At 45.6% G+C, this 26,982-nt stretch overlaps 10 protein-coding genes across 10 annotated transcripts; 2 read left to right on the top strand and 8 right to left on the bottom strand.

The window, feature by feature from the left end:
- The first annotated feature begins 359 nt into the window (after window positions 1–359).
- On the top strand, window positions 360–1,799 carry F4813DRAFT_357278 (quinon protein alcohol dehydrogenase-like superfamily). The gene is made up of 4 exons (XM_049243098.1): window positions 360–520; window positions 580–601; window positions 707–1,202; window positions 1,276–1,799. The coding sequence occupies exons 1-4, from the start codon at window positions 499–501 to the stop codon at window positions 1,777–1,779; spliced, it is 1,044 nt and encodes a 347-aa protein (XP_049100041.1). The 5' UTR covers window positions 360–498; the 3' UTR covers window positions 1,780–1,799.
- Window positions 1,800–2,249: 450 nt separating this feature from the next.
- On the bottom strand, window positions 2,250–4,988 carry F4813DRAFT_357276 (ARM repeat-containing protein). Its single transcript, XM_049243097.1, has one exon. It carries the CDS (start codon window positions 4,814–4,816, stop codon window positions 2,474–2,476), a length of 2,343 nt encoding a protein of 780 aa, XP_049100040.1. The 5' UTR covers window positions 4,817–4,988; the 3' UTR covers window positions 2,250–2,473.
- Window positions 4,989–5,284: 296 nt separating this feature from the next.
- On the bottom strand, window positions 5,285–6,469 carry F4813DRAFT_357275 (uncharacterized protein). Its single transcript, XM_049243096.1, has one exon. It carries the CDS (start codon window positions 6,377–6,379, stop codon window positions 5,375–5,377), a length of 1,005 nt encoding a protein of 334 aa, XP_049100039.1. The 5' UTR covers window positions 6,380–6,469; the 3' UTR covers window positions 5,285–5,374.
- A 2,575-nt stretch (window positions 6,470–9,044) lies between these two features.
- F4813DRAFT_388855 (homoserine kinase) lies at window positions 9,045–10,301 on the bottom strand (the record flags this gene model as incomplete). Its single annotated transcript, XM_049246748.1, has 3 exons — window positions 9,045–9,386; window positions 9,450–9,748; window positions 9,878–10,301. The coding sequence occupies 3 exons, from the start codon at window positions 10,299–10,301 to the stop codon at window positions 9,045–9,047; spliced, it is 1,065 nt and encodes a 354-aa protein (XP_049100038.1).
- Window positions 10,302–10,695: 394 nt separating this feature from the next.
- Window positions 10,696–13,277, bottom strand: F4813DRAFT_53259 (ferric reductase like transmembrane component-domain-containing protein). Its single transcript, XM_049248613.1, has 3 exons — window positions 12,371–13,277; window positions 11,268–12,297; window positions 10,696–11,209 (listed from the first exon to the last, which is right to left on the bottom strand). Exons 1-3 carry the CDS (start codon window positions 13,097–13,099, stop codon window positions 11,091–11,093), a joined length of 1,878 nt encoding a protein of 625 aa, XP_049100037.1. The 5' UTR covers window positions 13,100–13,277; the 3' UTR covers window positions 10,696–11,090.
- A 431-nt stretch (window positions 13,278–13,708) lies between these two features.
- Window positions 13,709–14,922, top strand: F4813DRAFT_357254 (uncharacterized protein). Its single transcript, XM_049243095.1, has 2 exons — window positions 13,709–14,376; window positions 14,467–14,922. The coding sequence occupies exons 1-2, from the start codon at window positions 14,342–14,344 to the stop codon at window positions 14,591–14,593; spliced, it is 162 nt and encodes a 53-aa protein (XP_049100036.1). The 5' UTR covers window positions 13,709–14,341; the 3' UTR covers window positions 14,594–14,922.
- Window positions 14,923–16,140: 1,218 nt separating this feature from the next.
- F4813DRAFT_53237 (NAD(P)-binding protein) lies at window positions 16,141–17,167 on the bottom strand. The gene is made up of 4 exons (XM_049248612.1): window positions 16,863–17,167; window positions 16,581–16,808; window positions 16,447–16,516; window positions 16,141–16,370 (listed from the first exon to the last, which is right to left on the bottom strand). Exons 1-4 carry the CDS (start codon window positions 17,083–17,085, stop codon window positions 16,181–16,183), a joined length of 711 nt encoding a protein of 236 aa, XP_049100035.1. The 5' UTR covers window positions 17,086–17,167; the 3' UTR covers window positions 16,141–16,180.
- A 491-nt stretch (window positions 17,168–17,658) lies between these two features.
- Window positions 17,659–20,235, bottom strand: F4813DRAFT_357246 (S-adenosyl-L-methionine-dependent methyltransferase). Its single transcript, XM_049243094.1, has 6 exons — window positions 19,582–20,235; window positions 19,251–19,507; window positions 18,829–19,174; window positions 18,643–18,778; window positions 18,541–18,576; window positions 17,659–18,452 (listed from the first exon to the last, which is right to left on the bottom strand). The coding sequence occupies exons 1-6, from the start codon at window positions 19,759–19,761 to the stop codon at window positions 18,169–18,171; spliced, it is 1,239 nt and encodes a 412-aa protein (XP_049100034.1). The 5' UTR covers window positions 19,762–20,235; the 3' UTR covers window positions 17,659–18,168.
- A 3,274-nt stretch (window positions 20,236–23,509) lies between these two features.
- F4813DRAFT_357238 (MFS general substrate transporter) lies at window positions 23,510–25,365 on the bottom strand. The gene is made up of 3 exons (XM_049243093.1): window positions 24,642–25,365; window positions 24,486–24,576; window positions 23,510–24,432 (listed from the first exon to the last, which is right to left on the bottom strand). Exons 1-3 carry the CDS (start codon window positions 25,279–25,281, stop codon window positions 23,586–23,588), a joined length of 1,578 nt encoding a protein of 525 aa, XP_049100033.1. The 5' UTR covers window positions 25,282–25,365; the 3' UTR covers window positions 23,510–23,585.
- A 458-nt stretch (window positions 25,366–25,823) lies between these two features.
- Window positions 25,824–26,741, bottom strand: F4813DRAFT_395815 (uncharacterized protein; the record flags this gene model as incomplete). The annotated part of the gene is made up of 2 exons (XM_049247750.1): window positions 25,824–26,316; window positions 26,383–26,741. The coding sequence occupies 2 exons, from the start codon at window positions 26,739–26,741 to the stop codon at window positions 25,824–25,826; spliced, it is 852 nt and encodes a 283-aa protein (XP_049100032.1).
- Window positions 26,742–26,982: the final 241 nt, after the last annotated feature.

Genomic DNA, 26,982 nt, shown 5'->3' with positions numbered 1-26,982 from the left:
GTAGTTATGCTAATGAACGTGGTTAGAATTCTTTAATAACCCAATGTGTACCTAGGTATCGTTGTGAATTTTGGGACCGACATTGAATTGGATAGTGTGATTTTTAGTTAAGCATTGTAAATTGACACCTAGGATTGATTGATAGTTGGCTTTTGAAGAATGACTCGGCTCTTGAATCTAAATCTTAGGTACCTAAGGTAAACAAGCAACATGGCGATTTGATGACCCCTATTCTATTAGAGGTACTTTGTGAATGCCTCTCTTATTGCATAATCTAGTTTGCGTTAATTCTTTATACGTCCCAAAGCTGCATATCTTATCGATAAAGCTAGTACTACCATCTGCATTGACAATTGACAATTGACATCAGCTTCCGCGAACTTATCGTTAACCTTTTACACTTGATTCGATATCAACTTGGAATATCATATTTTATCCCCCAATCTTGTTACTATTTCGGCTGGCCTATCACTTTGATGGGCCACTGCTGAAGCTCTAATGTCTGTTATTCTTTGTACCGGTAGGCCCAATTCCCACCCCACCGCCACTGTTCTGCAACTCACCTGTCGATTAATATAGCTGGGTACGATCACACAATTAGGTATGCGCCTACGGCTCGGCCCGGCTATCTAGATGGAGATGGAGATCCTATAATTGATCCTATAATTGCATTGATAACTGACTAGCCCTATTCGAAAACATAAAGGTTCTGGGAGGCGCTATCAGGAATCTGCTCTCGAACAATTCAACATCCGGACTCGCAGGTGAATCGACTATGCATCTCGCCGGACAAGCGGTTCCTGGCAGCGGCCGGTCACCATACGGTTAAGCTCTACGATATCAAGTCGACGAATCCGAACCCTCTGCTTACCTTCGAAGGCCACACGGGAAACGTGACGGGAGTCGCGTTCCACTGCGAGGGGAAATGGATGGTGACGAGCTCTGAAGACGGCAGCGTCAAGATATGGGAGACGCGCTCCGGCACTATCCAGCGTAGCTACAATCACGGTTCTGCCGTAAACGATGTCGTTATACACCCTAATCAGGGCGAGATCATAAGCTGCGACAGGAGCGGCAGCGTCCGGGTTTGGGATCTTGCTGAGAATAACTGCTCTCATCAGCTCATCCCCGAGGAAGATGTCTCCGTCTCTAGCGTTACTGTCGCGAGTGACGGGTCTCTCCTCTGCGCTGCTAATAATGCTGTATGCCACTATACTACTTCTATACCCCATATACCCCTACTTTATACCCTCCCATCCTAACACCGTCATCCAGGGCAACGTCTTCGTCTGGCAACTAATCCAAACCTACGAACGCACGAATCTCCTCCCCGTAACGCACTTCTCCGCGCACAAGGAGTACATCACGCGAATCCTGCTCTCCCCCGACGTCAAAAAGCTCGCGACCTGCTCGGCAGACCACACGGCCAAGATCTGGGAAGTCACCAACGTGACTGGCACCTCGTCTGACGAGTCCTCTTCGTCGTCCCTCTCCAACGCCCCCGCGAACGGCATCAACGGCCACGACAAGCCCAAAAGCACCGGAGACGTCGCCGCCGGAGAGCCCAGACCGTATCCCCTGGAGGCGACGCTGACGGGCCACCAGCGCTGGGTCTGGGACTGCGCGTTCAGCGCCGATTCCGCCTACTTGGTTACCGCGTGCTCGGACCACTATGCGCGGTTGTGGGAGCTGCATAGTCAACAGGTTATTCGCCAGTATAACGGCCACCACCGCGGCGCCGTCTGCGTTGCTCTTAACGATTACTCCGAAGCGCGGTGATTGATTGATTGATTGATTGATAGGTCTGGCGAAGGGGACATGTTTCGTAGGCGTAGAAATGCCGAGTAGATAGATACATGAAGAGGAGGTGAAGGTGGAGGTGGAGCTGGTCTTTGGTACGAGCCTGTTTTTCTATATACCTAGGTATCCTCTGGCGTTGGAGTTTTACACGGGGCTCTTGCGGTTGGTTTTGTTATGCAGTTTTATTCTGACTTCTATTCGTATCTACTTGGTACGATATAACACTATTCTGTGACTTGTTCTAGATACCTAGGTGCTTACGAAATGTTCCGAACTGAATATTATTAGGTGGTGTGTGGGATGGGCTTTGCTTGAGGAATGGGAATAGCGGAGCAATTTGGCCGGAAGATATATCTTGCTTAATCTTATAGTCCTACCTTGGTGACCTATAGCGTCTGGCTTCATTTATATGGAATTGGCAGGCAAGAGCTGACTTTCAAACAAGTATACCTGTGAGTTAGGTATATAAAAGGTAGGTATTTATTATGTCTATATCGTATTAAAGCTTAGATTTAGTAATAACCACTTGATCCCCGGTATGCTAAAAAAAAGCAACCAACCGTCGGATGTCTAAGTCCGAGCCCATAATCCGTACACCAAAACGCCTTGCGATGTCCTTGCTCTTCCATCTGAACCAAACATTGCTTTTCCTTATCTACATCCTAGCCGAACACTACCACCCGTCTCCCCATCCGTCGTCGTCATCCGTTTCCTTAGGTTTCGTGTCAATCTTTTTTGCTACTACCTTCGCGGCTGGCTTGGAGGTGAGCGGCTTCTTGGCGGCGGTGGCGGCAGATGATTTGCCATTTGTCTTGGTAAGACCCTTGGGAAGGGGCTTGCTTCCGCCACCAGGTCCACTCTTCTTCGCTTGTGCCGCTAGCCATCCCGCAAAATCGGGCTCTGAGCCGTCGTCAAATGGCTTAGGTGACGCCGTCGGCTCTTTCTTCACGGGCTTCGTCGGCTCGCTGGACGCGTCGAAGAACGCGTTACCATCATCATCCATGTCACCCATATCACCCCAAGCGCCGCCTGCGTCATCCCTTACTGGTTCGGGATCCTTGAAATAAGCCTCGGCCGTAGAAGCAGACGAGTTTCGTGACAGAGGCGGTGCGGGCGATGGAGACTTAACAGCCTGGCGGTGGAGCGCAGAAGCCGAGGACGTCATTGACGGGACACGTCTATTGGGGTCAGGCTCGGGGGATACAGCTCGAGCATGTATGAGCGTTGCGGTTTGCATTTCGCCCGAGGCAGCCGACAACTTGTTGGTAAAGGATGAAATTGCCCACCCAGCCCAAGAAGATGCCTCACTCGGCTGCGGCGTACTCATTCGCGGACCGGCACCTTCAGTTGTCTGAGGCGGTGGTTGGACCGTATCAGGCATACCGTCCGCAGCCTTGCGAACCCTCTGCAAGTAAATTTCCAACGTCTTGTTGGCTTGATCTCGGACAAGTTTTTCCTTGTCGAGTAAGGATGGGCATATGGCCGGTAAAAGTCGTGCTGCGCAGTCTTCTTCGGTGAAATATTCGCCTGTGGCTGCAAGTGCTAGGAGCGCGGCGTTTCGAGCATGTACAAAGGGGTCTCGAAGCGATCGAGTAAATGCAGCAAGTAGAACCTTAGTCCGTGATGAAGCCCCAAGATTTTTAGCGATCTTGCCTAGACAAATTGTGGTGTTTGTCCGAATACCAGGCTGCTCATCGTTAGCCGTCTTGGCGAGTTGTTTTAGCAATTCGCCGTTGATTGTCCGGTCTGATAGCTTGGAGATGACGACGAGAACGGATTTTAGTGTCTGCTCTCGCACCACAGGTGCTACATCCGCGAAGCCAGATACCATGTTTGGGAAGATCTTATCATTGACCACCTTTTGGGATAGCCTGTCAATCATAACAGGTAGATTATCCAAGAGACAAACTCGTATGGCTCTGTCGGGATTGCCAAATAGTCTGACAACGACCGGTTGGACTCTCGACTCAAAATCTTCATTGGATAGCTTTGTAGATATCTTCATAACAACACCGAATGCTTTTGGCCCGCCTCCACCGAATTCAACCGACTTCAGTAGTTCGGGTAATACCTTCATCTTAAAGAACTCCTCAGGAAAATCGTCTGTAAGTTGGTCTAGATCATCTAAGAATTGTTCCTTTTCGGTTTCAGATTTGACACCGAGATTATCTATTCCCTCAGTCAACTTGATTAAAGGTGAGTCGAAGAAACTGCCAGATCGACGTCCTTGCTCTAAGAATGCTCCCACTGTAATTCTAGCCTTGGGGTTCGTATTGACAAGCCTCTTATAGCCCGCATGCATACTGGGCGGAATACTCTTAGTTTGTCCTGCTTGATCCGCACCCATGAAATCCCCATTGAACACCTCGAATATAGTAGTCCCAAAGTTGTAAGCATCGACAGCTGAGTGAGGACTTTTCTTGAGCGCATCCCAGCCTGAGCGCGCGAGCTCTGGTGGCGTGTATCTTGCGGCATCCGGCACTAGGCTTCCGTACGTGTAGACTACGGCATCGTCATCCTTCACATTACTCAATACCTCGAAACCGCCCAATTTCCATTCGCCACTCTCGGATGTGTATATCGATGCGACCCGAAGGCTACCATGGACAGAAGAGCCCTCGTCGTTAATGAACTTAACGGTGCGCGCAATGCTGTACAGCCCCCATTTGATAGTCTCGGGACTCAAGCTCTTTCTCTTAACATGCCACCTTAGAGGTACGACCCTTTCAGTCGCGATATATATGTATGAATCCGTCTCGACGGTGTCCAGGACCTTAATAACACCTGGATGGCGCATCGTGCGCAGTTTCTTGACGGCATTCTTCGCGAGGGGGAGTCGCGCCTTGTTCGAGGGTATATCGAAAGCAAATATGCTACAATTGGATCCATCGGCTCGTCTCGTGCCATTATATAGTGTCCAGATAGAGGCGTCTATATCAACCTTGTCGCCAAAGGAGTAAGGGAAAGGCGGCCCTTGGGAGATGGCGGACGCGACGGCGGATTTGAGGAAATCCATAGTACTATTTAATTTATTTCATGCGAAGGCGGAGAAAGTAGCAAGCCAATAAGACCGTTAAGGAGAAAGGGTCGCAGATCTAGAATGTGCAAATAATTTGTAAACACATGGAAATGCATGAATGCATGTTAACAAACAATGGATAATGGATAATGGATAATGGATAATGGATGGGTATTTTGGTAAAGTTATTTTGGTAAAGTTATTTTAGTAAAGTGTCCCCTATCTCCCTGTCTCCATGATGGCAGGATGGATGGCGCGCTTAGTGGGCCTGCAGGCGGCCCCGCACTAATCCTGACCGAGTCTAGCGTTGCAGCCGCTACCGCATCAAGGGTCAAGGGGTTCATATTGAATGTACTATGTACTTCGTATGTAAGTGAAATAAATCTTAAGAAAAATACTCCACTCATCATCATTAAGGAATAAACACCACTACGCAGCATTTTAAGCTGGTATAGGAACAGATAATTGAACAGATAATTGTGCTTTGATTTGATTTGGTTTGACAATGATCATATTTCTCACTAATGAGAATGCTTAATCATTTAATTATCATACTTATTGCTTCGAGGCTATCTTGAATCCTCCTGTCCTCTCACTCCAGAAGCCATCAGGGTCAACTTGAGATTGGACAGTCTGAGCCAACTGCAACTTTTCCGGCCTCAATCTGCCAAAGTAATCCTGTGGGTAGAAACAGTCGTTCATAAAAAGCGGCAGGTACACATCAGATGGGAGCACACCACCTTGCTGGTATCCCTTAACAATGCTCTGGAAACCACCATATGTAGCGCGCATCGTTATGTCAACCTGATCAAAGTCCAACTTGGAATAGAAGCTGTAGTCCAGCTCGACAATAATACGGTCGTGGTCATCATCTAGATCTAGCATATCTCCACCCTTGGATTTGGCAATCGTTGCTACTCCTCTTGGCATGGGTTGGAAAGCGATACTGGCAACGAGTCCTGGAACAAATTTGGTCGTATCGCTGACCTTCACCCAGTGGTCATAGATGGCCTGCATGACTTCGGGACCATACTCCTTGCTAGGCAATGGAATAGTTTCCGTTCCGATGGTATAGACACTGCCCTTCAGGACGGACCAGTTGTTCCCGCTGAGGAGGTCAGCATACCTCTGTGTCTTGCAGGTGTTGATGTTAGGCCCGATAGCGAGGAAGCTATCGAATACGCCTTGCGGTGGCTCGGGCCCGTTGTAGTAAAGAAACAAGACCCAGATGTCGATCAGTGTGCTCAGAGTTCTTTCAGACGTTACGATTATGCCAGCCTTCTTATCAGGGTAGTTTTCGGTAAAATTACGAACCGCAGCTAGGATAGCGGCGTTATTCTCTGGCGTGGCATCGAATTCAAGGTTGCCACCCCATATGTCGCCCTGAGGGTATGCTTGAAGCAGATACGACGTCACAATACCGAAGTTGTTCCCACCCCCTTTGAGAGCCATCCAGAGGTCAGGATGATTAGTCTCGCTAACAGTGACGATTGACGAATTTGCTAGTACCACCGTATATTCGAGAACCGAGTTAGCAGCCCAACCATATTCGGTGCTCATGAAGCTCAACCCGTCTGGACTCGGTCAGTATTCTAGTTGCAGCAAAAGGTTCTTCGGTCACTCTTACTCCCTACCAGATAACCTCCAACTCCCACATTTCCGATACGGCCACCAACGACAGTATAGCCAGTGGCGTCTAGCTGTTTGCCAACTTCATCCCATCGGTTACCGGGGCCAACTCTGACGGTCTCGGAGTCAGCGTTGAAAATGACCTCGTTAAGTCTCTTAGTCGAAATCAATGGTCCTCCGTCAACACTGGCAAAGTAGTTGTTGGGGTTGTGTCCTCCCGACTTGACAGCAAAGGTCTCGTTGTTTTTGCGAAGAATCGACACAATAGCAGCGACTTCCTCAGATGTTTCCGGCTCGAGGATGCATGTTGGCTTGAGGTCGCCGGAAAACGTCGACCAGTATTGACTCTGCTCCTTGTCGTATTCCAACGTTAATGCCTTGAGCATCGTGATGGAGGTTTGGGCTTCGACCGTCTGGCAAGTGTCTTGGGCAGCCACGGACGTCGCCAGGGCAACAGCCCATATTACGAATTTATTTAGAGTCATATATGCCATGTTGGATCCTATTTCTACCGTGCAGTTATTTGAAGGCGTCAAGGTTTGCCGGAGGCCTGCAAGTGCGATACGCGGATGCAAACGAGACTCCTCGCGACAGCTGAGGCTTCATCGCAAAATGCAGGAACTATGCGACTTTTATCTACAGCTCCTGCCGCCATCCCTACCCCTATAAAGTCCTCGGGCTATGTTACATCTTAAAGGGTATAGTATGTTTGCGTATGACGGCCCCCAAGTTGCAAGCAACGCATAGTTGCAGGACAATAGCCAATCTCGCTATCTGCACATATGCCACGTTATTTCGAAATAAGATCCGAATACGATAACTACCTACCTACCTAACCTAGGTATGTTTTGAACATGGTCCCGCACACCCTCAATAAGGGGTAATTATGACTTCTCTCGGCTCTAGGTGGATACATTATGTGGGGGAGGGATGTATGCATGTGAAGTGATGACAGACCAAGATCCGGGAACAACCCGTCGCATTTCCGGGGTCAATAGATCTCGTTTTCTCTCGGAGACGTCGGGGATTGTTCCAATATGTAATAGGTATCCGCTCGGGTCGCTAAGATATATGCTAGCTCACCAACGAAGCTAACGAGCTGACTTCCAGAATAGTCAAAGCAGGGGTGCTGATCACTATTTTCAGCAGATGCGTGAATTCAGGGCTGCACCTAAAATCCTTCAGTCCCCTTGGCACTCAGCCTGCCTCGAAAATTAATGGCCGGGTCTTGGTATTTGAACACTTAATATTAACATATATAATTTGACCAGTTTTAAAGGATAAAAATTACAAAAAGTACAATAGACAGTTAAAATGGCTAAATAACCTGTAAATATTTTTTTTTTCAATTTTTTATTTCGCATTACAATGCTTTTTGTTTGCATATAATATATGGTGTTGTTTTCAAAGGAAAATGCCAAGACCCGGCCATTAATTTTCGAGTCCGACTGGCACTGTACGTCAGTTGTTCCTACACCCTGTTAGAAATTACATCACATATTTTTAACTTGGGCACAAAACAAAAGGCCAATCGGAAGTTACCATCATGTATATATAATAAAAAACTGTTATCTTCACATGATGGATTTTGACTGCTGCGCGCGGCCAAACTACCAGAATAAGGAATGTAACTCGTTTGCAGCTGAACCGCTGCTCGTGATCGAGGAAGATACGGGAAAAGCGGCATAACCGCATGTTCCATCGAGCAAGCCTGATGTCCCCAGAATCTTGGAAATTGACACAAGAACAACCGAAAATTTTGGTTGACCTAGTTCCCTAAGCTCTACAGAACGATGAGGTTGCATAATGGTACCCATCTCGGTATGTATAGATTGGGGTAGTAGGTAGTAATCCGTAGCCTACATGAGGGCACCCCTGCGGTGCGCCACAATAGCCCGAGTTTACGGAGGTAATATAGTGCTGCCGGAGAATGGCGCGCTACGCGCGCCATTCTTCGGCAGCGGCACCTGGAAACATCGAATATCGACCTTTGCATATATATATAAAAGAAGCGTGTGAGATTCGAACCTAGGCTTAAAAGATATGTATTTTGAAAAAGATAAAAATAGAAACCTGGAAAAGCACGTGGGTAATTCTACTTATTTCGGGGATGCACCGAATCAAAACGCTTAAAAAGCGCCGCACGGACGAACTTCCTCTTTCGAAAAAAGGTCCCCAAGACAATATCCCTCGTAAACTCGGGCACTCGGGCACTATTGGATGCTAATGTTATTGGAGCGGTACAAGACATTCGCTTACAATTCTAACAGGCGTGATGTGGGCATTTCAAGATTTAATATCCCATCTCACAATGAAAGCCCTCTGAAATTGGTTAAAGAAAAAAAGAACACTTATACAACAGCAACAACCGTACTCATCGGCGAAGCTAAGTTGTCTATTTTTAGCCGTACTCGTCTATCCAGAGGCCCAAGATCTCCTAACCCGCAGCCAGTCTTTCGGTTTAGATAAGCTTAATTTGGGGGATGTTCCCAAGATCCGGAGTCAATCTTAGCCGTTCATTGGCCTATATGGGATTATAACGTGTAGTCACACGGGTATCAATTCAAAGCTCACGTGCTCATCATCAGCTTGACACTCATCCCCGGATAACCTTGGTACCCTCGGCTGGCTCCAGGATTAGCCATTGGCAGTCGATGTTTTCCTTGGTAAATCTGCTTATGATCTTCTCGGCAATCTGCTCGAAGTTGCTAGTAGCCAATGCTAAGATCGTAGGTCCAGCACCCGATAAGCAGACTCCTAACAACCCTTCCTGAGTGCTTGGCGACATGGACTCAACGATCTCGCCTAATCCAGGAATCAATGTCTGTCTGTACTGCTGGTGCAACTTGTCTTGCATGGCGAGATAGATGAGATCCGGATCCGGAGGTGATTGCCCTAACGCGACAGGCAGCAACGCTATTCGCTGCAGGTTGAAAGTCTGAAGCATGATCAATCAGTATGTCTATGGGGCAGGTGTCTCGGACAAAGACTTGTGACTTACAACATCCTGTCGTGGGTACTCTTTCGGGAGTACCTCTCGTGCCTTAGCTGTAGGCACCTGGAAATTGGGCACAATGGCGATAGCCTTGATCTCCTTGGACCAGGGGAACTTGATGTGGTGGCCAATACCGTGCGGAGGTTCCGGCGGTCGCTCACCCGTGTCAAGACCACCCGCTGGCGCAGGAAGTACTTCACTAAGTGGGATCTCGACACGCGCAACGTCCTCGGGCGTCAATGGCTTTAGGTACGTTCCTACAAATCCACCAAACAGAGCAGCACCCACGTTATCAGGATGGCGCTCTAGGGAAAGACACGGTAGGTTAGCTTCCTCATACTATAACATTTAACAGCAACCTAAAAAGAGAAGAAAATTCAGGCAAAAGATTAGCACCTGAGAACATCAGGTGTTAGAAGGAAGGCAAGTTATACCGATCATGAGACAGAAGTCAAAAAGCCGATCGTTGGTTAGATGATGCAGGCCTCCAACTTCCTTGCCTAGCATTACGCCGGCAACAACGGCGGCGCCAGAGGAGCCAAGACCACGACCCAGTGGGATGGGGTTGACGATGTGCACGTGGGTCTCAACAGGGAACGCTCGCTGGTCATGACACCGCAGAACATACAGCGCAACTCGAGTAATTAGGTTTGCGGACGGATCTAGGGGTACATCATCTGAATCTTCTCCTTGGCCCTCATACGTGATACGACAGTTAAGCGGCTCTTGAGACGAAGACTTGGTGCGATCGATGGTCACGCGCAGGTCAAGATAGATAGACAGGGCCAGGCCGATCACGTCGAAACCGGGTCCGATGTTGGCCGACGAGCACGGTGTCCGAATCGTGAAGGATTCCATGCTCGTTCCGTTTAAAAGAACCCTAGTGATCTACGTATAGATGATTTTGGGACCTTTGGCACAAAATGTCCGTGACCTAAAATTAGAGTCGTCTGATTCGGTGAAGGGAAAAGGGGACTTTGAAAAATAAAGAATTGAAAAGCCAATTAGGTAAGTTGGAAACAGGTAAGCTATCAGGAAATATTCAATGTTTACAATCTATAACTATCCCATAAGAAACTAAACTCAATGAGTCTGGCCTCGAAATCTTATTGCTGACCGAGTTTGGAATTTTTCAACTTTGTGCTAAGATCAGCCCCGATGACGGAGCTTGTGGTAGTGTAACCCGGATGTGGTCCGGCTGACGCAGGGCAGGGCGATTTCCAAAGGTGCAATTCCGTGATGGATCTACCTACCTAACCCTATCCTACTATCGCGGGGTAGCTATGTAACTGCCCTAATGAGGCGGCTTGAAGCTTGTGATTGGTCAATATTTGAATAATGATGGCATGTACCTCCCATTTATGTTTTATGTACTACATCTACGAAGTACTTACTATACCTACCTGCAGTTTAGGTAGGTAATGGTACCTACCTAGGTTAGGTAATTTATACTTCAGGTCGGTAATCCATTTTTATTCCCATTCTTATCCAAATCCAACTCGTGGTTTAGGATTAATACCTACATCTAATGGGTAACTCGTGTCGTATACGACGCATGACTAAATTACCTATATATAACAGTATTAACCCAGTTCCAAGCAATTAAAAACAAGGAATCCCAAAACACACCTGCATCTACCTCTCAATTTACCAACCGAAAGACTCGGTGTGCAACGTGATGATCTTGGCATCGCCAACAAGAACCTTCTTTTGAGCAGCTGACGCCGCATTTGCTAAATCCGTCCTTAAACTCTCTGGTCCGCAACCTAGAGTTAACTACATCAGTGTGTATCCTAACAACTCGTCGTTGCGAGTGGGACTTACCGAGAATAAACGACCGTTGCGCCGTGATTAAGGTCGGAAGCAGAGTAGGCAAATAGGGACGTTGGCTATGCACTTGTCCTAGCTTCGGGCTTACCGTCGCTGTACTCTTTTCGTTCGGCTTGCTGCTGATTACTCCATTATCGGAGTTTTTATCAGATTCTATGCTTGACGCCGCCGCCGTGCTTGAGTCTGTCACGAAAAAGTCTACTTGGATCAGATCCGGATGAGCAGTGATGAGTGGTTCTAACTCTTCCGTTATCCACTGTATTTGGCTGGCATATCGAACCATCCACACAAGGTGGATATTCTTGGTCACCGAAGTACCTTCAGTGATGCGCCTAGCCGCGTATTGAATCCACGGAAGGCATGCGGAAATCCCACTGCCTCCAGCGACGAAAATCAGCGATTCGTACAACGCGGGTACATCCTCAATAAGTCCACCGTACGGACCATCAATATGGATGGAAACAGAACGACTGCGATTTTCCGCGTCATCATGATTTATGACCGATGTAAGTAAATCAAGAGTCAGTCCGTGATGCGCGCGGACATAAAAGATCATGTCTTGGGTTTCCGAATCTACTTTCACACCCGGAGTATGAACTTTAGGTAAGTTCGCGATCGTGAAAGGATGGTTTTGTAGCAACGATAGGTGGGGCACTCGCAGCCAGCAGTGTTGACCAGGCCGCCATTGGAAGTCCAGGGGCGCAAGGATGGTCACCTTCGTCATACCGCCCGACAATTCTTCCAGCTTCGCCGGGAACCCTAGGAACCAGTTTCGGAAGATGCTGAATGTCTGCCACTTGTAGAAGAGGCGCACTAAACATGAGGCGAGCCAGATTGCAAGCGTCGAGTACAAATACACCCACGAGTCCTTCTCCTGCTTTGAATGCCAGAAGAGCAGACCAAGATACACTATGTACATGGGTATGTGCAGTCGGTAGAAAAAGTTGTAGAACCGATGGCGAATCCACGGAATGGACAACACGACAATTCCTACAAGTATACCCAGTGGTGGAGTTCCTGTATACTGTTCGGGAATTCGTGTCAGTCTTCACAGCATCCACACGGCAAAGAACCCGAATGGGCGGGAAATCACATACCTCCATGCCACCAGGTTTGTAATATTGTTTCCAGAGGGCCGCAGGTCCACCCTCTCTCAGGGGTTGGACGATGAAGGGCACCGTATGAACAATGCTCAGGAACAAGCACATGTACGATACCCAACGGTGGAAAATATTCAGCTTCTCATGGCTAATACCGGTAAGCATCGTGATGAAGTTGACCTTGCCAGCAAGGGCAACAATGATGGGTGTCAAAGCCTGCGCCATTAACCCAGTTCGGACAGCCAAAGGAGGAGAGCCATAGCCTCGTCGATCTCGATAGTAAGGGTGAACCAGGAAAGTCATTAGGAGGAGGAACAGAGAAGTCACGGCAATGAATAAAAATGCTCCGAGGGAAGGGAATCCGAAATAATCGGCCATGCGGCCTTTGAGGTGTCGATAGTTAACCACACGGAAGAGAGCGAGTACTTTACGAGTCTGCGTTAACTTTTCGGACCCGGGAACCCCTTGCCGAGCCCTACGGTTCCGGTTCAGACGATAGGCATAGACGAACATAGCAACGCCAATCACCGCCATGTAATACCAAGTCGTATAATGTCCATATTCATACTGGTGATCGTACGACACCGCTGCCTGCGAAGCCTTGTGGGCAGCCGCGAAAGCATCGCAAGCATCGCTATTACACCGCGGGTCAGAAAGAGGAAGCTTAGTGACATTCTCCGAGGGAGGGCTATCGCCCATAGGCATAGACATCGACCTTGCCATCATCTTGGTGAATCTTCCGGAGTCAAACGAGCCTACAATACCAATGAAGGATAAAATAGAAGTTCGACGCGATAATACGCTGCGCCTTCTGTGATGACTAGTTCATTTTGTATTTGCTTTTGGTTGCTAATCCATGCGGAATCATTTGAGCTGGTGTGGTGCCGGTTAATTAAGGCAAAATGTCTGTGAGCAAGTATTGGGAACCCAATTACCGTGCGACCAAACCACTCGTAACACACTACGACGCTATACTAAAATAGGGGAAATGGAAGAAAACAGCACAGCATCCTGAAGGACGTTAAACTCGGGTTACCATATGCCAAAATGTGGAGAGTGGTGTCTTGTTAAACTCGGAGTTGACTTACACTGGTGACGGCATGACGCTCACCGTTACGCATACGAATATGCGGGATGGAGTTTAGAGTCTTGCACAAAACTTAGTAGCAAGCGATACAACCGTATCGACAGTCTGAAAAACACAGGTTGGATATAATACTGTTGAAACGGTGAACATCAAGGTCCTCAAAGTGTACTATATTAGGTACTTTATATATTAAGCAGTGGAAGCGGGTTGTTGCCGTAAATAACATCGTGGTAGTTAAAGCTGGATCTCTTAAACGCCCAAAAGCACACGAGCCGTGACGGTCCAAATACCTAAACCAGCTCAAACGTGCTCACTCCTATTTTAAATCCCTGTCCTTGTCATTCAGCCGGTTCCGCATGGCACGCACCCTGAGGCGGCAGCTGAAGAACAAACTCGTTTGTCACTACCTATCCAATTCTGCATAAAATTTATATGGCTCTTGGCTTTATGTACTGAAAATATAATAAAGTAAGCGAAGCTTTTTTAATGGACGGCTACCCCCCAGTATCGCTGTCGGGATATATTGGAGATCCAGATGTCCGGGATTCTCGTCCCGTCCTGTATGCGACGCAGCAGGCGACACGTTAAGATGTCAGACTAACACTTGGTAACGTCGGAACTTGAACTTTCGCATTGGCTTATGGCGTAACTATCTTAATTAGAAAGGTTAGATAGGTTAGGTACCTAGGTATATTATTAATGGACGTGGATATATTGTTGATGGCTATGGCCATGCCATCCATACAGGCATAGCAAGTATCGCAAGTAGCGACAACATCTACGGACTTGACCATAGATATGAGTGGCGCTTCGACGGCAGAGGGCAAGCAAACGGATTCAGGCCAACGATATGGGAACAGGCGATTAGGGCGTCGTTTCACATGGTCCAATTCGCGGTGGCGTATTTCGTTATGTTGTGCGTTCTTGTCCCATGTTGCATTCCAGCGGACCTAAAACTGGTGAATCCGAAGACACCTCATGCTCACCTAACTAACTCAGATCGCAGACTCGCAATGTACTATAACGGCTACATAATCATATCCATCTTCGTCGGCGCTTACATTGGCGCATTTATCTTCCACTGGGAATATCTGGGCTGGGGGTATGCTGTGTGGTGGCTGGTCTCCGAATAATATTGCTAATCGCTTCGCTTCGCTTGGAAGATGTAGTGTGACGAACGAGAGTAAGGAGCCGACTGTGTGCTATGGGTAGTGTTACTATTCGGGTCTTTGGTGGCATGCTGTTGTATCACTATGTTGTTTTTGTGATACGGGAAGTTCGGGGGAGGTTCATGGGCCGAGGATGAGTTGGGCCCGGCGATAGAAGGGTAATTAAGGGGTTGGATAGACTAGAGTTGCATTTTCTTGTTATAAAGCGGCTTTATAGTATAAAACTAGTTGGGAGTCTCTTAATTTTGGTATTAAACAGCTGTATAACAATAATAATATAGTTAATTACCTGCCTTTATGGTAAAGATTCAACTACATTGTAGTTACTACAAGGGCTACCTATTCGCCGGTTGGCTATCTCCGCCTGGTTACTTGCCAAGCTATCGTGCTTCATTGGCTGAATATATGTTCGAATTGCGCTCTTAAAAATCCACTTCGAGAGTATCTTAGGATCTGTATTTGTATTAAGGAGAGAACATGTCTACAATAATAAAGGTAGAGTCTTGTGCCAGTTTAGGGGGTGTGTGCATTAGCATACTACCAGAACAAAGGATACTTTTAATATGTCTAACTACCTAGCTACTGACCTCTACAATCGCCTCACAAGACATATTATTTACTAGAGAATGGGATTGGCGGATTAAATTAATCTACCTATGTCCTTCCTAGTAGGTAGTTGATGTGCCGAATTGGTCTGACAATAAGAAAAACAACGCACAATGCTCATTTAGAAATCATTAATGAGAGGGCTGTGACCCTTTCAAGTCCAGCCGGGATCTAAGTAACTCGACATCTTTGGCCAACCGAGTCTGTCCAATGGATGTACATGACCTTATGTGTTAGTGTTCACTTTCTACCGCTATTTTTCTTACCCGATTGGATAAGCAACCCAAGGGCAGATTGCGCTGCTCGTTTACTAGCATCAGATGGCTTTGAGGATGACCCTGAATTGCCTTCAACCAGGGCCGTTAGGTAGGTTGTAGGCTTCGCGGGCTTTGGAAAACCTCCTAGTGCCTTTGATTTATTAAGACTGTTTACCATTATAGATATTTCAAAAGAAGTATCAAACTATGGCAAGGTAATGATAGAAATGGTGTTAATAAGGATGGCACTGGTGGAAGTGTTTAGCGAATAGAGAACCAATGACTACAGCTTACTTTGCAACACCGGTTTAAATAATATAGCGTTCCTATAGAGGCTCCTTAATAGTCAAGGTATCTTCAAGCGAGGCCCTAGCGATTGCTAGGAATTCACTACAGAATATGTGAGCCAGTAATTATACTGAATACCTCATAGGAACAATGAATTGTTCATAGAAACTACTTGTTTCCGATAGGATATTTCAATATAAAAAACCTGGTGTTTTCATTGTATCGCCTCGCATATTGCTGGAACAAGTCATTTGTTTCTGACATAGGCGTTGTAAACTCATGTTACCATAGCGAATATAGATATCGCAGGCTCCTACGTAACCATCCAATATAGCAATGAGTGATTAAATGATATAGTTAATTACGCCATACCATATCACAGATACACTCCTAAAAACCACTATGGATTCCAGGCCATGACCTCAACGGGTGGGAATTTCTCGTACCCCTTTCCGCTGACGAATGTATAATCCCAAGGTCCCTGCTTTCTGTCTTTTGCTAGTTTGAGAAACTCTTTAGCGTGGCCAATACCGCTCAAGTCACTGGTCACGTATGTACCATCAGCGTGCCTCTCGTCGAGATAATAAAATCTATAGAATCTCTTGTAAGTTATTTACTCGAGAGGTATCCGGTCGCATTCTGTCTCATTGTAATGGATTCACTTACTTATAGGGTTTGCTATCATACTCGGCCAGCGCCAAGTTCTGGATCATATGTGAGGTAGCACCTTTTTGAACTATAATGGAGTTAATAACGGCTCTTATTTAAATATTCCAAATAAATATATTTATATGACTTACTGGCAAAGCTCATGAAGCCCGGGAGAGCGATAGTGTTTAAACCATTACCCACAAATAGAAACGAGCCCCCGTCAGGGCCTAGACCATAAGGGCCAAGTTTTTCGAAGCTCCTAACCGCCTCCCGTGCTGCATAATAAGGGGAAGTGGTATTTATACTTAGGCCCCTTCGAAACTCTTCCAGTTCCATGTCAAATGGATTTTCTGGAGGGCTTGTGTGACCAGCGGCAGCTAGGAACATGTCAACATAGGGGGCGGGCTACGTCGGGGAAAGGGGCGACGGACAAATATAAATAACAACACTGGGCGCACCAAGGTCGGCGCTTACTTTCTCAAATAGAGTCGGCACTGTCTCTGGCTTCGAAGCATCAAATGCGTAGTACGGATACTTGGAATCTAACTTTTGGGTTCTAGATGCCACGGCAACTTGGTACCCGGCGGCTAAGAAGGTTTCGGCTGCGGCCTTACCGGTGTTGAGACCGGCCCCGATGATTAGAACGGTTGGCATGGTAAATGTGGAAAAAAATGTATAGCAAGTATAGAGTTGTATGAAGATAAGATTCTTGTGAAGTGAGCTTGTTGAAAAGAATTCATCGCGAAAGTTATATACCTTACTTACCGGCCAAATTAGTCGACTCATACGTCCGTGGCCGGCGGATCAGTATGTATAGGAGGTATGGATATGGATATGTAATTAGCGCCATGGCGACTTTGGCCGACCAAAGTGACATCTTACCTATGCGTTACAAATCTCACCACCCGGCGATATTGTATTTATCACGATAAAGACCGATGACATGAAATTGGCAAGATTTAAGTTTTTCATGTCCAATATATAATATACTTGGAGATCTTTGGGATATAATTTTTAACAACTTAGAAAGGGACAAAAAAAGCTACAATTATAAGTGAGGTTTGACTACATTAATACAGCTTAAACCAAGCTAGAAATGTAGGGTTTCATACTTTATCTAGTGAATCAAACTTACTATAAAGCAAACCTCCATACATTTTTAGATATTATTTAGCTATACGGTTTGGATTCACTTTAGACTGGCATATTTAAAGTACCTGATAACGTTCCATATGCTGTACCTAACTAGTACTAATGATGATTATCTAGCTTTATACATAGTGTGGTGGCCATCTATTAAATAAAGGGCATAGGGGCCAATTAATGGAAGTAGTGTATGATTGACCCTGATAAAGCCAGCAGTCTTCTTTTATAATTTGGGTATGCATAAAAAGACTCCCCAAGTGCGCTCCTTGGCAGGAATGGTGGCGATCCTGGTGTAAATGTTAGTTTTACAGCAGCGTTGAAAGGCATATCGTGCCGTTGATTCATACCAAAACTGCAGTGGTGTTGTTGTGCAGTGTCAATCCTTCAAGTTAACACTGCCCCATGCCGCTATACTACGCCTCACCGGTGTAGGGCCTCAAATGTTATAAGCAATCGACAAAGGGTTCAAGTATCTGATCCAAAACTAAGTTGAGTTATGTCTAACTACTGACCGATATATACCTAAGTTTGTTGAAAACGCCTCTATGCGTGCGCCCTAATCCAGTACTGATAACTCCGTGAACACATGATTCAACTTGCTACTTTCTTAGCGATGATGATACCTTCTCTGGTTTCTTCTTCGTAGAACACAATATCTTTGACTTCTATGCCTACCTCAGCTAGTAGTTGCTTCCAATGTGCCTCAGTTCTCGCTTCGGCGTTGAGCATTGCGAGCATGGTCAAGTCCAATTGTGTCTCATATCTGTGAGCACCACGATCTGGCAGTATAATTTCGTCGATGAGCAGCAATGAGTCTTGATCCATAGCATCTCGGACGTAGCTGAGGACCGACCGGGAGTATCTGTCCGGCCAGTCTTAACGTGAGGGGGACAAGTTTGTTAGCTGACGGTATACTATAAAAGGGGGGGCTATGTCGTAAGGGGCGGGCGGTTATGGACTTACTTCGTAGAACACTTCTGAAATAATACGATGCCGCACCTACGTCAGAATAGTTAGCCAAGCTATCCCATCTTCAAGGGGCAGTTTATGCTAATGATAACCTACCCTTAATGGGCTGGCCTTCGAGGAAGTTGATGCCCAGCTTTTCAATGCCAGGTTCGAGTTCTGCGTTGGCTACCACCTCTTCGAGATCCTCTAGGATGATTGTTCCTTTGAGGTTTGGTACTCGCTTCTTGAAAGCCTAGTCCTCGTATCAGTTCAATTCTAGTTGTCCACTAGGGATGAACTCACTTTGCATTGATGGCCAATACCGCCTCCAATATCCACGAAGGATACCCCTTTCTCTTCACCACCTTCCTTCCGGGAGGTCACTTTCTTGAACGCATCGGTGATTTCGTTTATGACCTCCGGGCGATCTAGCCATGTCCTCACGCCTGTCCGATGGGAGCCCATAAAGACGTTGAAATGCTTAGCATTTTCCGGGCGGGTTTTCAACCAGTCGAAGAAGGTGTCTTCCTCAGGGCTCACCCTATTCCCAAGCGCAAAGGCTGTCTCATTTTTTGCATCGGGAGGGTTGTATGCATGAAGCCGGAGAAAAGTAGGAAGATTGACCATGGAAACAAAGCAATTATCGACCCTAATTAAGGAAGAAGTCAATATTAGCTGCTTATTGTGGCGTTTGGGCTGCATAAATGAGAGCTCGAATAGCTTACATAGATGCGACCCCTGCACTCTGTCCGTTTCCTGATAGGTTGTTTCCAAAATGGCTTGCAGTCCAAAGTCCAGTATTAACTTCACGAATCATGCTCAGAGATGCCAGGTATCTCAAGATGCGAGCTAACAATTTCCTATCAGGATTTTTACCTGACTTCTCCGCAAGCTCCTCTGTTGTTAAGGGTATGGGTGATTCCTTGAGAATATTAAATATCTTGAGGTCTACAGCGATCCGAGCTGTAGGGGTTTCAAGAGCCTTTAGTCAACTTTGTTAGATGCTAGTAAAAAATGAGAGTAGTGTTACAGTTCACAAGGAATAAGTGAGCTCACGTTGTATAGAATCCGTTGGCAAGCTTCCTCGGGTGTTTCTAATTCGGGGACGAGTTTCTGAATCACCAGGAGGAGTCTCTTCCGAAGATGATCCTCCGATAGGACATCGGAGGTTATACTAGAGGGGTGAGAGGCTAACTTCTCAAGGAATACCACAGTTGACTCTAATGAAACCGTCATATTGAATGTGGATCTTTCTTCGGACTCAAGCTGTTGTCAGTGAAGATTTTATAGTCCGTGGCTACCTAACTAAAGGAGAAATGATGCAATCTCCACTTGTTGATGCTTTCCTGAACAGGTGTAGGTACCCTAAGTTTCTGGATGATAGATGAGTTCCAAGGGAGTTTTTATAAGACAGAGAAGATATATGAATTATGAATCTTGTTACTACACCATGTTTAATTCCTCGGCGCCGCTGATGGGTATACATGCCGACCGGAAGCTCGCGCCTATCGCACCGATACTTTGATAGAAACTGTCGGCACCGAGAGGATTTCAAAACGAGCTTGGCCGTGGTAAAAGCCGGGGTAATCCGTAAGCGTTCCATGGTTGAAGATTTCTTGGAAACGTTCCTAGCGGGTCAGTGGGGTTAGGGGAATAGGTAGACTGATCCATAATGACGAGAGATACGTATAGAGGAGCCTCATTACTCACTGTAGCCCTTTATGTTACCATGTATCTCGCAGTATTAAAAGCACATGTGACAACCTTAGCGAGTATGGTTACGTATGGTTAGATCAAGGTTGCATTCTCACTGCATAAAGGGTTGACGAGTTGGCTTACTCAGATGGTACCTAAATAATGCCAACTGGCTGGATATTGCGGCAGAGGATACGCCAGATTCAGTTGGAGGGTTCGCTTTGGCTACGATCATGGAGATCATTGTTAAAACGAAGATACCTACCTACCTGCCTAGGTACCTCTTATACATAATACGAATATGTATATCCATTGCTTATATTCTAACCTGTATTCTTAAACATAGGTAGGCTTCAGAATAAATGGAAGGTTCTCGTATGAAATAACCTGAGAGGATTACTTATAGTACTGTAGCTAGAGTGCACATATTCCAGGATAGATGCAGGTTGGTTTTGTTATAATAGATTTAGGCGCTCTGGTATGTACCTGCCCTCATACACTACTACATTCTCGCCTAGTTGAGACACTCCCCCCTATGCAGGCATTCCTTTTCTTTTCTGTTCTTTTATTTTTTTTCGAGAGAAGGATCTAACATCAACGTCCTGAATATAAGACAAATAAATGCATCGACTTGATGATAAAAATTCTTCAAGTATCTTCAACTTCATTACGTCTAAATAGCGGGGCGATATTGGATATTAAAATGTAAATAAATCTTTAAAAGCAATGGCGTCTTTGGCAAAACGTTCCTATCAAATATTCCTTTGCTACGGTTAGCACAATGTCATATGTTTATAGAATTAAAATAAAATAAACGATTTTAATACTCACAAGCATTAATGAGGTGTGCACAATCTATTTAATCTTAATTAAGCATAACTAGCCCAAATTATAATAAACAATGCTTAAAAAAGAACGTATTCCTTCTGGGGCTAACATTTAAGATCGTATTTCATTTTATGATCTCGTGGTTGAGACCCGAAATTCTCGTTCGGTAAATACCGTATGCATGACCGACGCCCTGTTCGCTTTTTCTCAAACGAATCAGTTCAACTACATGTATAGATGGTAATCCGTTCCGGTGAAATCCCGGTATGGGTGCTCGGTCCCGAAGAGTTGCGCTATCAGAAATTCTGCAGGATGACAACAGATAGGACTATAAGCCAATACTGATATTTCACGACCATACTAAATGCGCTTGGATCCTCTTGAAGATTAAAGCGGGAATGTAGCGCATATATGTGCCAAGAGTATCGCCAACCTGGTTGTACCTAGAATTTGACGAATAGTTGAACTATCCTGTGGTTACACGTTAAGTAGATACCTAGCTACCTATAAGGACACACCTTCAATCCGTGCTGCTTCATCATCATGTGAGAGTTGCTCTACCAGTCACCTTGACCTGTACATATTAAATGCTAAGCTCGTCATAAGATACAGTAGGTATTGGGATTCGAGTCCAATGCGGTCAACCTGCGAAGCCGGAATCACCTCCGCGGGAGAACTGTACGCCAGACATACTTGGTAAGTTTTAAAATATTATTGCTAGAAATTTTAACATCTTAGCATTGCTTCAACATGTCAATTAAATACTTATACATAGCAAGAACCGCCAACTGCTCCTTTTTAGCCATGATATATTACACATATAGAACGCCGTTACCAATATTAACTAGATACAAAAAAGAGACCTCGCTGATATTATCGTTATAACTTGGTGTCCCATATTACCACAAACTATCCACAAGAGTTTATATTTCACTACGGGCTTAACTGGCCCCAATCCGAGAAAGAATACACGATCATCACACTCAACGATTTATGGTGGTATTATATTAGACAGCATGCGTTATTGTGCCGGTGCTTATTACTGCTTATATCACGCGCCACGACGATCGAAGATCTCTGTAAGCAGTCGTAAAGACATGGTACGTTGACAGTCCCTCTCAAGCAGTCAGTACGGGACCGAGGGATAATGGGTCAAGAATGGTGATATATAATATCGAGGGCTTATAGAAACGCTTTCCACCGAACTTTGCATTCGGCTTATGGATCCCAAGCCAAGTATCATATCCTACTTCACTGTTATCAAACCAAAAAACGGTCTGACTCAGGTTTTTCCTTGGGCGCTGCTGGGCGCTGCAGGTGGTTCCATCTCCGTTATAAGAAGGAGTGTTCAACAGGTTTTCTCCTGATCAAGTCGGCTATCTGGCGCCGGCACTAACCAGGTAGAGTAATGCTATAGACAGGTAGGGCTGGGGATAGGAAGTGGAAGATCTCGAATGTCAGGCGAAACCATGGCTCTGTCCCCCCTTGAACGATGTACTCTAGACGTCTGATTAGCGCCATTGATGCGCTCGTTGTAGCTACATAGGTAGCTATAGCCCTAATAGACGTAAATATTACCATCACCATCATCATCATATTGAAGAAGACTTAGAAGTCTTGGTCTTGGATCAAGCCTTATTAGACCTGATATCAAGGACTTTTAGATGATGATGATATAATGAATGAAAAGGAAAAGGAATGACTTGTATTAAAAGTGGATAATACTATGTAAAATGGGTGTGTGCGACCATAAATGGTACTTATACTAAGAATATGATCACATGATCAGGGTCAAAGTCACCTGATACCCCAGCACCAGTTCAATATCCTACTTGCCGTCTCTAGAAAAGTTGCTACGCTTACCTACATCTTCATCACATTGCCCCCATTTTATTCAAACATTCATCATCATAACAGAAAAACCTCATCTATTCTTATATATCATGCGTAAATCTTACGTTCGCTATCAGCTCATCCAGTTCCTCCTCGTACGAATAGCGGGCTCTATTAAGCCCTGTAGGCTTAAGTTTCTCGTTTATGCTGTGCAGTGAGGCGTGGACTTCACTAAATAAAGGTATCAACTAATTACTGTTTGTTTAAGATAGCTACAGGGTGGTCAAGTAGCCTTGTAAGGCTGATGAACGAGGCTTGTGAATGCACTCTTTCAGGGGTTAGCCAATACCTAGCCTAGATACACAATAATCATTGATATTACACATGTCTTATTAGGGGATACTGATACAGTTCAACCATGCTTTTATCGTTCGAAATTGAAAGTTAGTAGATAATCGTTCAATTATTCTTGAATATCACAATTTCCTTACGCGGCGAGGATGCTAGCTCAGGAATCTACCTCATGTCTTCTTCTATAAAAACTAGGCCAGTTTCATTCAATATCAAGTAGAATAAGCTAGGACCTGATTGTATCACAATTTTGTATCGTTCATAACATGGAGTTAACTTCTATTATACTATCCCCATCGCAATTCATATGTCTATTTCGTAAATATAACTGTCCATGGCGCCAGTCCATAAGATCAATGCTGATACTTGTATTCTGGTACTCTATCTGAGAAGTCGATTGGTTCCGGAACTGCGCCCTCCCGAATCTGCCCCTTGAGTGACTCGCGACTATAGTAAATATGCCTCAGAACCCACCACAAACAGAATGAAATACATATCGCACCAAGGCTCCATGCATGACCTAGAGTAAAAGCCGGCGCCATCGTCTGTGGGTATATCTGACCCGAGATGATTCCACCTAGATTTCCTAAAGCCAAAGCAAGCCCAACTGAGGCAGCTCGCTTACCATCAGGTGCGGTATTAGTAGAGAGCCAAGCTACATTTGCACCACCCATGGTCCATGCGCAAGTTGCGATGAGGAAGCATGCAAAATACTTCACTCCGACAGAAAGGTGGTCACCGCCAAGAAGCATAGAATACCCTACCGCTCCAAGCGGTGCGCAAATGATACACGCTAGGAACCGTCGCGAGAAACGATCAGACAAGTATCCGCACACACCATAGACGATGGAGCCCCAAGCGAAGACAGGGATGCTGAGGTATTGAGATTGTTCGACACTGAAGTTGAAGCCAAACCGTAGAATAATTGGCAGGAAGACACTGAACCCGTATAATATTGTGAGGCACATGACCTGGATGATAGCATGTACCCAAGTCTTAACATCTTTGATGGCCATCATAAACTCGGTACGGGTATAGTGTCCTTGTCCTCCGCTGTAAGCTTCGGTGATTTCTGCTCTCTTTCGCATGACAGCTCGGTCGTCCTCGTTAAGGAAGTAGGCTGTAGTATAAGACGATGGGATTATGAAGTAGCAAACAGCAGCAACGGCGACGGTTACTGAGCCTTCGATGATATATAACCTGGTAAACCATCTTCAGTATAAGCCCACGCGTTTCATTTAATTAGGGCCTACCATCTCCATCCCGGATATCCAGCTGCTCCATTCATGAATAGAATGCCGTAAGCGATCAAACCACTGAAGGCACTTGAAATAGCCGCGGCGACTAGACACGCATATTAGCTCACACGCCGCGAACTAAAGGGCATATTTACTCTAGTAAAAACATGCTGAAAAGATAACTGATCCTTAATCCAATCTCATCTCTCTTATACCAATTTGCCAACATAAGGGTCAAGCTGGGCATCAAGAATCCTTCGAACATCCCCATCAACAAACGACACGCAACAAGATCCCCGAAATTCTTGGCGAAACCATTTCCCAAGCAGCAAAGTCCCCAGCACGCCGCAGCCGCCGGAATTACGCGATTGAAGCCCACCCGCTTCACGATCAGCGCAGCTGGGAACTCTGACAGAATATATAGCGGGTAAAAAAGCGATACGGCGGTATTAAGCTGCGTGCCCACGAGATTCAGGTCAGTAGTCATGCCCTGTGTCGCTGCAAATCCAATGTTACCCCTATCCAAGAAAGATATGAGTTGCAGTACGACGAGGATCGGGCAGACGTAAAGGTCGAGCTTTGCGACGACGCGCGCCTCACGCTTCTTGAAATCGGCATCCTCGGCATCCTCAGCAAGCGTTGCAGTTTCGACCTGTTGAGCCTGCGAATCAAGCTCCGGCTTCGCGGGAAGATCCTCGGACTCACAGTGGACAGTCATGGTGTTAAATCTCGATACATGAACTTGACGGAGAGCTGTCGACAGAGCTAAGCTTCGACAGAAAGGAAATACTTGGCTACCTATATACTGCATGCAAAATGATTCAAGCTACCCCGATGTCCCATCTGGCCTGGTCGGCAGTAAGTTTAATTCCACAGCCTGTCGGCATTTCCCCAATCCAACCTTTGCAGCGCGCCAAGGTTGTATATGCGACCCAATGTTTATACCCCTGACACTCGCCAAAAGAGACAATTTTAACATTTTGAAAACCTACGTGTATATGATAAGCCGTACGTACCGATGTGCTCTATCCAGTCTTGCCAAATCCTTTCAAGTCAACATGATACTATCTTATTAGGTACCTGGTTTACATAGATAAATCATATTATTTATCGCCAAGGGGTAGCAATACGGCGTCGTCTTTAATTCATGAGGCATCAAGCCTGCTTTGTCACGATCCCGACCCCGCAAACAAGATTAACATCAAAGCGAGTACCTTTTATTAAGCCGCTTCTCAGCGCTATCAATTCTCGCGATACTTTACTAAACTAAAGCCCAGTCCAGCAGTGCAGACCGATTACCCCAAGTCACCATCCTCAATTCATGTGGCTGATATCAAAAACACCAGGCCCCCTTTATAGGTTTTTAGTAAATTTGTACAAACCTCTCCCATCTAGCTTTAGATCATGATGGAGCAGTATCATTTGGTTAATTATATCAGTCCATATTTCACCATCCTTGGTTGGTTGTAGGTCATTGAATGCAGATGCAACTTCATTGAGTACTTGTTCAGTATGAGATAACTCAATTACAAGATTCCGCATAGACTGTAGAGCGCGTTCGTGTTTTGCCTCTTCAACAGTCCTTGCGTTTCTGTTCTTTTCCGGAGGCGGATAAGAAGCATGCGAAGTTCGTGGGGTTCGCGAACCCGGATACGAAGTCTCGCTCATGTACGTCGAATCCTCAAAAGTTGCATTTTTCAGATTATCTCTATGGAACTTCTGTTGAGGCATCTTTAGGAAGGGATGGTTTGTCTGTTCAAACTTGGAATCCTCCGATTTTATACTTGGATCAATCGAATATCGCCTATATTTAAATACATTATGTTCGGACTCGGTTGAGCTTGACCTAGGAGAATTAGATATTAGCTATTTCGGTGATGTGAATATAAACTGAAATGTATAACCAACTGACTTTATATCAGGTTCAAATAATCCATCGATTTCCATTTTATCGGCGGTTCTCTTCAGTTTTCTCATAGCCTTTGCCTTGATCAAGTGGTACACACTCTCTCCATACTTATTTCTTATATCATTATACCCGTGAAGATCAAGCTGGAAAAGCAACGGCTCGATATCGACGTCTTTGAAATCGGGGCCGACAGCCTTCAAGAATTCTATGAAGATTCTATTCTGGTAATTATCCCATGAGAACCGTAGACTAGAAACCAATTCTATGGCTTTAGTAGTTTCCCACACGAGGGAACTAGGTGTACGAGTTGAAGCAACATCCGTTTTCCCGGAATAGGAGATATTGGCGTATCTCGAGGACATGGTTACAAAAAGAATTTTGTCAGTGCTTTAAATGGAAGTATACGGTTTCGGTAAATATGATGCGATGAATTTTATGAATCTCCTGATGTTGGAAGATTGGGGAGCGCAAACTATTTTATACATAAACCATCCATAGAGTAAGACTAGGCCCGAACAGACGACCTGCACAGGGAATTATAGAATAAATGAGATGGTCAATCTATATCAGAGGTTCTTGGAGTTGGTTCTGGAACTGATATCG

This window comes from Daldinia decipiens, assembly GCF_022478715.1.
Source record: "Daldinia decipiens strain CBS 113046 unplaced genomic scaffold F4813scaffold_14, whole genome shotgun sequence".
NCBI classification, from domain to species: Eukaryota; Fungi; Ascomycota; class Sordariomycetes; order Xylariales; family Hypoxylaceae; genus Daldinia; species Daldinia decipiens.
Note: the sequence above shows the minus strand (reverse complement) of the source record. Positions and strands in the feature narration are given on the sequence as shown.